The 12,223-nt window shown below is 39.6% G+C and overlaps 1 protein-coding gene across 1 annotated transcript in view; it reads left to right on the top strand.

Annotated features, from left to right (window-relative positions):
- The window catches only part of LOC309817700 (protein WWC3-like), a gene marked incomplete at both ends in the record, with an annotated part of 163,436 nt that overhangs the window by 99,997 nt on the left and 51,216 nt on the right, over window positions 1-12,223 (top strand). Inside the window, 1 exon segment of the mRNA XM_082646966.1 lies at window positions 1,015-1,257. Coding sequence (XP_082503092.1) covers window positions 1,015-1,257 — 243 coding nt within the window.

Here is a 12,223-nt window from a genome sequence, read left to right as displayed (position 1 = left end):
AATTTAAGATCCACTTGTTTATTGATGGTATTTAGGAAAGCAATTGACTTTTGTATAAGCTTGTATACTTCAATCTTGCACTAATTGCTTAAGAGTTCCAAGGGAAATTTTTTTTTATCAGTTTCTTTTGGGTTTTCCTCATAGATGATTATGTGAGCTGTGAACAAGGACTGTTTTATGTCTTTCTTTCCAATCTGTGCACAGTGTATTCCTTTTATGTTATTCCATTAGTTAGGACTTCCATATGACGTTGAAAAGGATTAGTGATGGGGTAAACCGTTGTTTTGAAGTTGATATCAGTGAGAAAGCTTGAGCTTCACACCATTAAGAATGGTATTGGGGCTTCCCTAGTGGCGCAGTGGTTGAGAATCTGCCTGCTAATGCAGGGAACACGGGTTCGAGCCCTGGTCTGGGAGGATCCCACATGCCACGGAGCAACTAGGCCCGTGAGCCACAACTGCTGAGCCTGTGCGTCTGGAGCCTGTGCTCCGCAACAAGAGAGGCCGCGATAGTGAGAGGCCTGCACACTGTGATGAGGAGTGGCCCCCACTTGCCACAACTAGAGAAAGCCCTCGCACAGAAATGAAGACCCAACACAGCCCAAAATAAATTAATAAAAAAATTAAAAACAGAATGGTATTAGTTGTATTATTATTTTTTTTTTGTAGATGTGCTTTATCAAATTGAGGAAGTTTCTATTTTAGAGGGGTGTTTTTGGTTTTGTTTTTCATATATACTAAATGAATGCTAGATTTTGTCAGATGCTTGTTCTGCATCTCTTGATATGGTCACATGATCTTTTTTAATCTGTTGCTGTGATGGATTATATTAATTGATTTTTGAATGTTGAACCAGCACATCTAGGATAAATCCCACTTGATGGTTGTGGTGTAAATCTTTTTGTGTTATGTTGGATTCTATTTGCTAATACTTAGTTGAGGATTTTAGCGTCTGTATTGTGAAGAGAATTTTAAAAATGAAGTTCATGGATTTTTCAGTGTCCCTGTCTCGCAGAGTCGCAAATATCCAGAGGCAGGTGGCCCAGTTTGAGAGCGAGTCCTGGCCGCGCATGGCCGAGGCCGACAGGGACCGGCTGAAGCTCATCAAGGAGAAGGAGGCCCTGCTTCAGGAGCTGCAGCTCATCATCCAGCAGAGGAGGCCGGCGGAGGACGTGGCCCGGCTGGAGGAGGAGCGGCGGCGCCTGGAGGAGGAGATCCAGCGCTCCCGGGCCACATCCGTGCAGGGTGCCACGGAAAGGTGGGCTGGCTGGGCAGGCGGGGCCGGCTTCCGGCGGAGGAGCAGCTGGCAAAGCCGAAGCCTTGTTACTCAGGCAGCTACGGCCTGGCGGAAGGTGGAGGGAGCCGGTGCCTGCCATCTGCAGGGGGTGCCCAGGGCTCAGAGGCTCCCGGTCCCTATTACAAGTGGGAGGTGGTCGAGAACCGGATAGAGTAAGGAAGACCAGGGAACCCACCACTTAGACCCCGCCCACTCCCGCTGCAGGTACCGGGTGCACCCGGCCCCTGTGTTTCCAGGACAGCGCCCAGGACAGGTGTCGGGTCTCCAGCCAACAGGGGGCCGGAGGCAGGTGGTGGTCGGCTCCGTGACCACGGAGGAACCTCGTTCCTGACATCAGCAGCATCTCCGTTTCCGCAGTCTACCTCTTACTTTTATCTCAGACTTTGATTTCTCGCCAGCAAAGGCTGCCCTTTTGGCAGCAGGAAGTCTCCGCTCTCTCGCATGTCTTTCTGAACGTGCGCCTCTTCAGTTGGTCTTGGGGCTCTCCCAGTGTGGGACACATGAAGCCAGCACAGAGTCCTTTGTCCTCTGTTGCTCGCCCTTTCATCGTGTGCCCTGTCTCCTGGTTTGCGTTTGCTGTGTGTGATCACAGATTGCTGTGTGATCACGGATTGCGTGGAAGGCTGGGTCTGCTTTCCACGTTGCACAGCTGTTAGAAGTTTGGGGATATTTGCTGAGCTTTGGAGAGCCCACCGCCCATTTGATAACATACTGGCTCCTTAAAATTCACTGTATTACCAGGATCATAAGCTGTATCTCTGTGAGCATTCTCTAGGTAGAGTTTAATAGTCACCTGAATTATTTGGTTAGTACAGATGCCCTTATAATGACTGTTTCATCGAATGTTAGGATTGTCCTCTGTATTTGCTGGGGGTTATCTCTGCTTGGTTATTCATCATTAATTGATAGGTCTGTGTCCTGTCCTTAGGGGCTAATGTCAGCGCTGGAGGGAAGCGGTGTGGTTTGGAGAGTCCAGTGCATAGGAATGGGCAGAGTACATTCTAATTTGCCTGGCATGGTAGAGTGCCCTCTCACCTCGCTCAAAATAAACCCAGAATTTATTGCTTCTGACTCTGCAAAGGGATATGAAATGGAAGTTTCATCTGTGCTCTTGTGCTTCTGTATTGTTTCCGCTTAATATCACTTTCCATTCTTCCCATGGTATTCTCTTGTGTACGTTCTGGGTGGGAGGCCCTGGCAGTTCCACTTGGTTCTCTGTTAATGGGATGGATTCAGTCCTGTGAATACTACTTGCTTCTGAGGACCTGACACCCACACACCAGTGACTGATTCTGCCCTTGCCATGTGGAGATCCCAGGGCACAAATCCAGGGAACCCCCAGAGCAGGTGTTACCATTATGCTTGGATTCAAGGCCTGGGTCCTCCAAACTTGTCCAGTTTATGCGGTCTTTTGTGGGAACAATGCAGGAGCTGAGTCTTGGGATCTGAAACCATGGGGTGAAGAAGGAGAAGTGAACTTGTCTTCTGAGCATGAAATATATTGGTCCTGGGTCAGAAATGGTAGAGGGGAAAGGGAGGATGGATAAATTAGTTTGGGATTAAAATATACATACTAGTATATATAAAATAGATAACCATCAAGGACCTACAGTATAGCGCTGGGAACTATACTCAATATCTTGTAATAACCTATAATGGAATAGAGTATAAAAAGGCAATATCTGTTTATATATGTATAACTGAATCACTTGACTGTACACCTGAAACTAACACATTATAAAGCAACTATACTTCAGTAGAAATTAATAAAAAATAAACATTTAAAAAGTAAAGTACTATTTAAAGTAAATGACTTAAAGATAGTAAATTAGACTCTACATTTTAAAATCTATTATCTCTTAAAATACTCCTCTTTGTAGAAGGAGTTCTTAATGTTCTTAGAAGTTCACCTTCTTTAATGTGCAAACATGAGACTCTACTTCTAGGGCTGAACCCTGGCAAGTTTCCTGTATGTCTTTTGCTTCCTAGTAGAAAAAATGTGTACAGAAGTTTGGCATGTATTTAAGATTCCTATTTTTATAGAAAAACAGAAAAGAAATATGACCGCTTACATCCCAGACAGTTTTTACATCTCTCAATAATTGATAGACTGTCTTGTATAAATGTTTCCACCTCTGTTTTACAGGGAATTTACATTTACGTTCATCACCACCATGGTTACAACTTTTTTTTTTCTTGTGATGAGAACCTATAAGATTTACTTTCATAGCAACTTTCAAATACACAATACAGAATGATTAAGTCTAGCACCTTTACTCATTTCACTCTGTCCTTCAGCTCTGGCCACCACCAATCTTCTCTCTGTATCTATGACCGTCTTAGTTTGTTTGTTTTAGATTCCACATATAAGTGAGACCATACTTTATGTCTTTGACTTACCTCATTTTAGCACAGTACTGTCAAGATTTCTCCATGTTGTCACAAATGACAAGATTTTCTTCTTTTCTGGCTGAGTAATATTCCAACGTGTGTGTGTATTTACCACATCTTCTTTATTCATTCACCTGACAATGGCCACTTACCTTGTTTGCATATCTTGGCTGTTGTAACTAATGCTGTTATAAATATTGAGATACATGTATCTTTTCAAATTAATGTTATCACTTATTTCTTTTTGGATAAATATCCAGAAGTGGTGTTGCTTGATCATATGGTAACTCTATTTTTGATTTTTAAGGAACCTCCATATTATTGTTCATAGTGGCTGCACCAATTTACATTCCCACCAACGGTGTAGGAGGGTTCCCCTTTCTCCACATCCTCACTAAATCTTGTTATTTCTGTTCTTTTTGATTATAGCCATTTTGACAGGTGTGAGGTGGTATCTCACTGTGGTTTTGATTTGCACTTCTCTAATAATTAGAGATGTTGAGCATCTTTACATGTGCCTTTACATGTGTTGGTCATCTGTATGTCTTTAGATAAATGTCTATTTCAGATTCTTTGGCCATTTTTTTAATTGATTTTTTTGTTTTTTTCAATTGAGTTGTGTGAATTTTTTATATATTTTGGATATTAACCCCATATGAGATATAGAATTTGAAGGTATCTTTTCCCACTCATTAGGTTGCCTTTTTATTTGGTTAATGGTTTCCTTTGCTGTGCAGAAAGTTTTTAGTTTGATATAGTACATTTGCTTATTTTTGCTACTTTTGCCTGTGTTTTTGATGTCAAATCCAAAATGTTGTCACCAAGAACAGTGTCAGGGTTTTGACATACCACCTATGTTTTCCTCTTGGAGTTTTGTAGTTTCACATCTTATAGCCAAATCTTTAATCCATTTTGGTTAATTTTTTATATGGTGTAAGCTAGTGGTCCGGTTTCATTCTTTTGTGTGTGGCTGTCTAGTATTCTTATCACTATTTATTGAAGAGAATGTCCTTTCCCCATTTTATATTCTTGTCTCTTTTGTTGTAAGTTAACTGACCATATATGAGTAGGTTTACTTCTAGGCTGTCTGCTCTCCTCCATTGATCTATGTGTCTTTTAAACAGATATCATACTGATTTGACTATAGCTTTGTTATTTAGTTTGAAGTCAGGAAGTGTGATTCTTCCAGGTTAGTTCTTTCTCAAGATTGCTTTGACTATTGGGGTCATTTGTGGATGCCAATTTTAGGATTGTTTATTCCCTTTCTGTGGGAAATGCCATTGGTATTTTGATAGGGATTGCATTGACTCTGTAGATTGCTTTGAGTATTATTGACATTTTAACAGTATTAATTCTGCCAATCCACAAGCACAGAATATCTTTCTATTTATTTGTTTTTTTCTTCAGTTTCTCTCATCATTGTACAGGTTTTTCACCTCCGTCGTTCAATTTATTCCTGGTATTTTATTCTTTTTGATACAATTGTAAATGGGATTGTCTTTCATCATTTGTCTTTCTGACAGATCACTGTTAGTGTTTAGAAATGTAAAATATTTCTCTATATTGGTTTTGTATCCTGCAAATTTATTGCAACTTCATTTATTAGTTCTAACAACTTTTTGGTGGAGTCCTTAGAGTTCCCTATATGTCATATCATGTCATCTGCAGATAGTTATAGGTGTACTTATTCCTTTCCATTTTGGATTTCTTTCTTTTTCTAGTCAGATTGCTGTGCCTAGGACTTTCAATACTATGTTGAATAAAAGTGGCGAGAGTGAGCATCTTTGCCTTGTTCCTGGTCTTAGAGGAAAAGCTTTTAGTTTTTCATGTTTGAGTATGATGTTTGCTGTGGGTTTGTCATAATGACCTTTATTATGTTCAGGTATGCTCCCTGTATACCCACTTTTTTTAGAGTTTTTGTCAAAAATGGTTTGAATTTTGTTAAATGCTTTTTTTTTATCTATTGAGATAATCATATCATTTTTGTCCTTCATCTTGTTAATGTGGTATACAATGTTGATTTGCAAATATTGAACCATTATTGCATCTCTGGAATAATTCCCACTTGATTATAGTGTATGAATCTTTTAATTTATTGTTGAATTCACTTTGCTAATATTTTGCTGGTGATTTTTTCGTCTATGTTCATCAGGGATATTGGCCTGTAACTTTCTTTTCTTGTAGTGTCCTTGTCAGGTTTTGTTAACAGGGTAATGCTGGCATCATAAAATGAGTTTGAAATTGTTCCTTCATCTTCTATTTTTTGGTAGAGTTGGGGAAAAATTGTTATTAAGTCTTCTTTGAAAGTTTGGTAGAATTCACTAGTGAAATCATGTGCTCCAGGACTTTTGGGGGAGGTTGTTAATTACAGATTCAGTCTTGTTACTAGTAAACTGTCTCTTCAAATTTTGTTTCTTTATGGTTTGGTCTTGGAAGGTTATATGTTTCTAGAAATTTATTTCTCATAGGTTGTCCAATTTGTTGGTATGTAATTGTTCATAGTAGTCTCTTATGATCCTTTGTACTTCTGTGGTATTAGTTATGTCTCCTCATTCATTTCTTAGTTTAATTATTTGTGATATTTCTGATTTTAATTGTCTTTTTTTCTTGGTGAGCCTGGTTAAAGCTTTGTCAATTTTGTTTATCTTTTCAAAGAACCTGCTCTCGGTTTCATTGATAATTTCTACTGTCTTTTTAGCCTCTATTTCATTTATTTCTGCTCTCATCTTTAATATTTCCTTCCTTGGGCTAACTTTAGGCTTCATTTGTTCTTCTTTATCTAATTCCTTGAGGTTCAAAGTTAGGCTGTGTATTTGAAGATTTTCTTATGTCTTGTAATAGGTATCACTAAAAACATTGCTCTTAGAACTGCTGTGTAGCATTCCAGAAGTTTGATGTGTGTATTTGGTGTGTACAGATATAGAAGTATAATTTTCTTTTTCTTGTGGTGTCCTTGTCAGGTTTTAGTAACAGGGTAATGCTAGCATCATTAGTTAAGAAGCATCCCTCACCTTCAACATTTTCAGAAAGTTTGAGAAAGACAGGTAGTAAATCTTCTTTGACTGGTAAAATTGACCAGAGAAGCCTGCTGGTCCTGAACTTTTGTTTGGTGGGAAGTGTTGGATTACTGATTCAATGTCCTTACTATTTATTGGTATGTTCAGTTTTCTATTTCTTCATAATTCAGTCCTGCCTTGTATGTTTCTAGGATGCATCCATTTCTTTTGCGTCATTCAATTTGCTGACATATAATTGTTTATAGCAGCCTCTTGTAATCCTTTGTATTCCATGGTGTCTGTTGTAACGTCTCCTCTTTTATTTCTGATTTTATGTATTTAAGCCCTGTCCTTTTCTTGACAAGGTTAGCTAAACTTTCGTCAATTTGTCTATCTTTTAAAAGAAAAAAAGCTTCTTAATTTCATTCCTCTCTTCTATTGTCTCTTGAGTCTTTGTTACATTTATTTCCATCCCGATCTTTGTTATTTCTTTCCTAATAGTAACTTGGGGCTTCATTTGGTCTTTTTCTATTTTCTTCGTGTGTGAAGTTAGTTTGTTTCTTGAGTTAGGCATTTTATCACCAAGAACCTACCTCTTATTTTATCACCAAGAACCTACCTCTTACAACTGCTTTTGCTGCGTTCCATAAATCTGTTATGTTGTATTCTCATTTTCTTGAGGTTGTTTTTCTTTAAATTTCTCTTTTGATTTCCTCATTGACCCATGGGCGGTTCACTACATGTTGTTTGATCTCACACATTTGTGAACTTTCCAGTTTTGTTTCATAATTGATCTCTACTTTTACACCTGTTGTTGAATACACTTGAATCTTCCTTTATTTATTAAGGCTTGTTTTGTGGCCTAAAAAATAATTTCTTCTCCAGAATGTTCCATATGCTCTTCAGAAAAATGTGTGATTCTGCTGATTTTTTTTTTTGATGGAATGTTCTGTATATATCTGATAAATCTATGTGATCTCACATGTTCTTTAAGGCCTACGTTTTCTTACTGATTTTCTGCCTGGATGATCTGTATTGTTGATATAAGTGGAGTATTAGAATCCCCTACTATTATTGTATTGATGTCTATTTCTCCCATTAGGACTGTTAATATTTGCTTATATATTTAGATGGTTCTGTGTTGGGTGCATAAATGTTTACATATGTTGTATCCTCTTACTGTACTGACCCCTTTATCATTATGTAATCCCTTTCTTTGTCTCTTATTACAGTCTTTGTTCATAAACTCTATTTTATCTGATATATATATACCTGCCACAGCTTTCTTCTGGTTTCCATTCCTATGGAATATCTTTGTCCCCCCTTTCACTCTTAGTCTGTGCCTGTCCTGAAACCTGAAGTGAGTCTCTTGTAGGCAGTGTATAAATATGTTATTTATTTTAGCCATTCAGTCACTCTACTACTTCTGAATGGAGAATTTAGTCCATTTGTATTTATTGCCATTTCATTTTTTTAAAAATTGTTTTCTCGTTCCAGCATTCCTTTCTTGTTTCTTGCTCTCTTCCTTTGCAGTTTGCAAATGGTATGCTTAGATTCCTTTGTCATTATTTTTTGTGTTATCTACCACAGATTGTTGCTTTGTAGTTACCATGAGGCTTACATGTAACAGCTTATAACAGTGTATTTTAAGTTGATAACAACTTAAGTTTGAATACATTCTAAAGCTCTAAGTTTTTATTTTCCCACACACAATATTTATGTTTTTGATGTCATGTTTTACATCTTTTGTCTTGTGTATTTCCTAATACCAATTATTATTTTTACAGTAATTTTTACTACTTTCATCTTTTAACCTTCATACTAGCTTTACAAAGATTAATCCACTGCCTTTCATATATATTTACCTTTACCAGTGATTTATATTTTGATATATGTTCCTGTTATTTAGTGCCCTTTCTTTTCAGCTTAAAGAAGTCCCTTTAACTTTTCTTATAAGACTGGTTTAGTGGTGATCACCTCCTGTAGGGTTGCTTATATGGAAAATTCTCTCCTTCTGAATGGTAACTTTACTAGGTATTCTTTTTTTTCTTTCAGCACTTTGATTATATTGTGCAGCTTCTTTCTGGGCAGCAAAGTTTGTGCTGAAACACCTGCTGATAGTCTTCTGAGTATTCCCTTATGTGTAACAAATTGCTTTTTCTCTTGCTGCCCTAAGTCTCTAACTTTTTTTATAATTATTTTAATTATACTGCATCTTGCTGTGGTTTCCTTCGAGTACAGCTTATTTGGAACTCGGAGCTGGATGTGTTTCCTCCCCCAGGTTAAGGAACTTTTCAGTCATTCTTTTTCAAATAAGAGTTCTGCCCATTTCTCTCTCTTTTCTCCTTCTGGGTCCCCTATAATATGCATGTTAGTCCACCTGATGTTGTCTCACACATTCCTAAAGCTGCCTTCACTTTAAAATTTTTTTTTTCTCCTTTTGCTGCTCTGCTGGGGTGAATTCCACTGCCCTTGCTTTGAGTTCACTGATCCTTTCTTCTGCTTCATCTAAGGGTTCTATTGAACCCCACTAGTGTATTTTTCAGTGTTTTTCAATTTTTTAGTTCTGTGACTTCGATTTGTTACTTTCTTATATTTTCTGTTTTTGTTGAACTCCTCACTGTGTTCATGCATTCTTCTCCTAGCTCAGTGGGCATCTTTATGAGTATTACTTTAATAGGTAAATTACCTATATCCATTTCATTATGTTTTTCTCCAATGTTTTATTTTATTGTTCCACGTACAGCATATTTCCCCTCTTCCTCATCTTGCTTGACTTTCTGTGTTTGCTTTTATACAGTCCATGAAATATCCACCTCTCCCAGTCTTGGGGGAGTGGCCTCATTTAGGAGATGAATCTTATCCTTCAACCTTGCAGCTCTTGCTTGTGTCTCAAACGTTGGTGATTGCTTGTCCAAGCAGCTCATTTTATTTTTAATATCTCCCAGTTGTTGAGTGTGTTCCAGGACTTGTCAGTGTCCCAAAGAGGTCAGGGGAGACTTCAGCACAACCTAGGTTCAGGCTGATTGGAAGCCTGACCCTGAAAGGCAGCAGCTTTTAAAAAATGCAAATATGTACAGTCCCATACAACTGTGAGCTAAGCTCTGCTGGCTACCAGACCAGGCCATCTGCAGGTGCCCCTTTGGTGACAGTTGTAAAATTCAGGCCTCCATAAGAATGGATAAGCACCTTCTTGGGGATTATGGTAAGCTGTAGTGAGGCAATGGGAGAGTACAAAGATGTCATCCTTCAGCCTGTTTTCCTAGAAAGCGAGTCCATAGGCCTCTGGATGTGTGCAAAACCCAAAGACTGACCCTCACACCAACGTTCCTGGACAAGCAAACAGGCTTCTTCCACAGAAGGAGGGGGTGTTTTCAGTGTGCTATCAGTGCAGTGCCCTGGTTGTGGTAGCCAGCTGTGTCTCTGACTCTTGTGGGACCCAGGTACACAAACCTTGCAGGGCAACAGGCCAGGCATTCATTGGAGGGGGTGAGAGGGGGATTTCATGGGTAGCAGCCACAAAAGCAAGGCACCAGACACGTGTTAAGAGCTCCGCTCCAAGAGAGTCTAGCACTCTGGAGCATAAGAGGGGGAGCTCAAAGATAACACCTGCTTTCCTAGGTCTCTGGAAGGCTTACAGTTAGCCCTTTGATGTGTGTTTAACTTAGAAGCCTGCCCCTCAGTCCACAGCCATGAAAATAAGCTCATCAGCCTCTTTCACAGAAAGCCCTAGCTCCCTGTTCCATTGCCTCCTGCTGTGCTCTGGGATGGTAGCTGTTTAAGAACTTTCCTCCATTGGATACGGTCTTCTGGTACCCACTGACCATCACTGGCCCCCAGAACCAAGCAATGTAGAGGTGTCCCCTGGCAGCAGACACAACAACTGGGGCACCAGATAAGGTGCGTTATGGAAGATAGCAGCAACCTGAAGCAAAGCAGAGGGAGAGTGCAAAGATCCTGTCCTCCAGCCTCTGTTCCCTGACAGCAACTCCACAGGCCTTTAGAAGTGTGCCACACTAGAAGCCTTCCCCTCAAGCTAAAGCTCCTGGACAAGCAAACAGTCCTCTTTCTCAGAAAGACTAAGGCTGGGTTTAAGTCTGTTGTCTGTGCAGTGCCCTCCGAGTGGTAGGTTGCCAAGAGCTGTCTTTCAATTGTTACAGTCCTGAGGGACCCAGACACCCAAGACTCTGGACTTCCACAGCCAGGCAATCAAGGGGCAGCCACAAAGACCTCATTACCACACATAAAAATTGGGGTACAGGATATGTGTAGAAGGCCCCCTCTTAGATATACAGGTGACCTAAAACACAGAGCATAAAAATGGCACCCAGAAAAAGGGGTGGGGGAGAAATAAACAGAAAAAAAAGAAATGAAAAGAAACAAGCAAACCAATAGGGCACCCACTAGCATTAGCAACGCAAAGGGACACCATGAAAGATGGTACCCAGTGGAAAGGAAAAATGTGGTACAAGTTAGATTTAGCAAGGCAGAGGGAAAGCAGGAGGATGGCACCCCCAGCCTCCATCACCAGAGAGTATCACAGCCAGCCCTCTGCCCCTCAGACCAACACTTTATAATTAGCAAATTCACTCATTTCATCCTTTTCAAAGTGATGCTTCTGCCCTGGGCCCTGGGGTGGATGAGCTCATGTGGGGGTCCTTTAAGGACTTTTAGTTCACCACAGCGCTGCAGGTCTTGTGGGTGTCAGCCCCACCAGTCTTCAGTCATATGTTTTGGGTGCTCATCGCTCAGGTGCAGGCCTTAAAAGTTGAGGTGCCCAACGTGGGGTTCAAACTCTTTGCTTCTCAGGGAGAAACTCTTGGTTTTGACTTCCCTACTGGTTGTGGGTCACCATGCTGGGTATGGCAAAACTGTGTCTCAGCCTTTCCTACCTACTTGAGTGTGTTCTCCTCTCATTTGCCTGATGTGAACGGGTCACTCCACCCATTCTTATGTTTTCTCCAGAGGAAACTGTTCCATATGTATCTGTAGATTCAACATGTTTGTGGGAGGACGTGAGTTCAGGATCTTTCCATGTTGCCATCCTGAAATGGGCAATCATACTGTGCTGCTTTTGTTAGATAATATGTCTCTTGCATTATGATATAAAGAATTCATTCACTATAACTTCAGAATTGCTTTTAAAAAGTTATTTTCATTTTATACAAGACTTTACTAAAATATTTTCCCTAAATATTAAAATGTTATAGGGAAATGGATACTTTAAAAGCCTATAGTTAGAAAAATTTACTGTAGCATTTTTGATGTTTTTGGTTCTAGAACATTTTTACACTATTAAAATGTCTATGTGGAGGTTCCTTAAAAAAACTAAAAATAGAACAACCATATGACCCAACAATCGCACTACTGGGCATATACCCTGAGAAAACCATAGTTCAAAAACAAGAGTCATGTACCACAATGTTCATTGCAGCTCTGTTTACAATAGTGTCCATTGACAGGTGAATGGATAAAGAAGATGTGGCACATATATACAATGGAATATTACTCAGCCATAAAAAGGAACAAAATTGAGTTAT

The sequence above is a fragment of the Grampus griseus genome, assembly GCF_964374135.1.
Source record: "Grampus griseus genome assembly, chromosome: Y".
NCBI classification, from domain to species: Eukaryota; Metazoa; Chordata; class Mammalia; order Artiodactyla; family Delphinidae; genus Grampus; species Grampus griseus.
The sequence above is the reverse complement of the archived record's forward strand: the minus strand, read 5'-3'. Positions and strand labels throughout refer to the sequence as shown.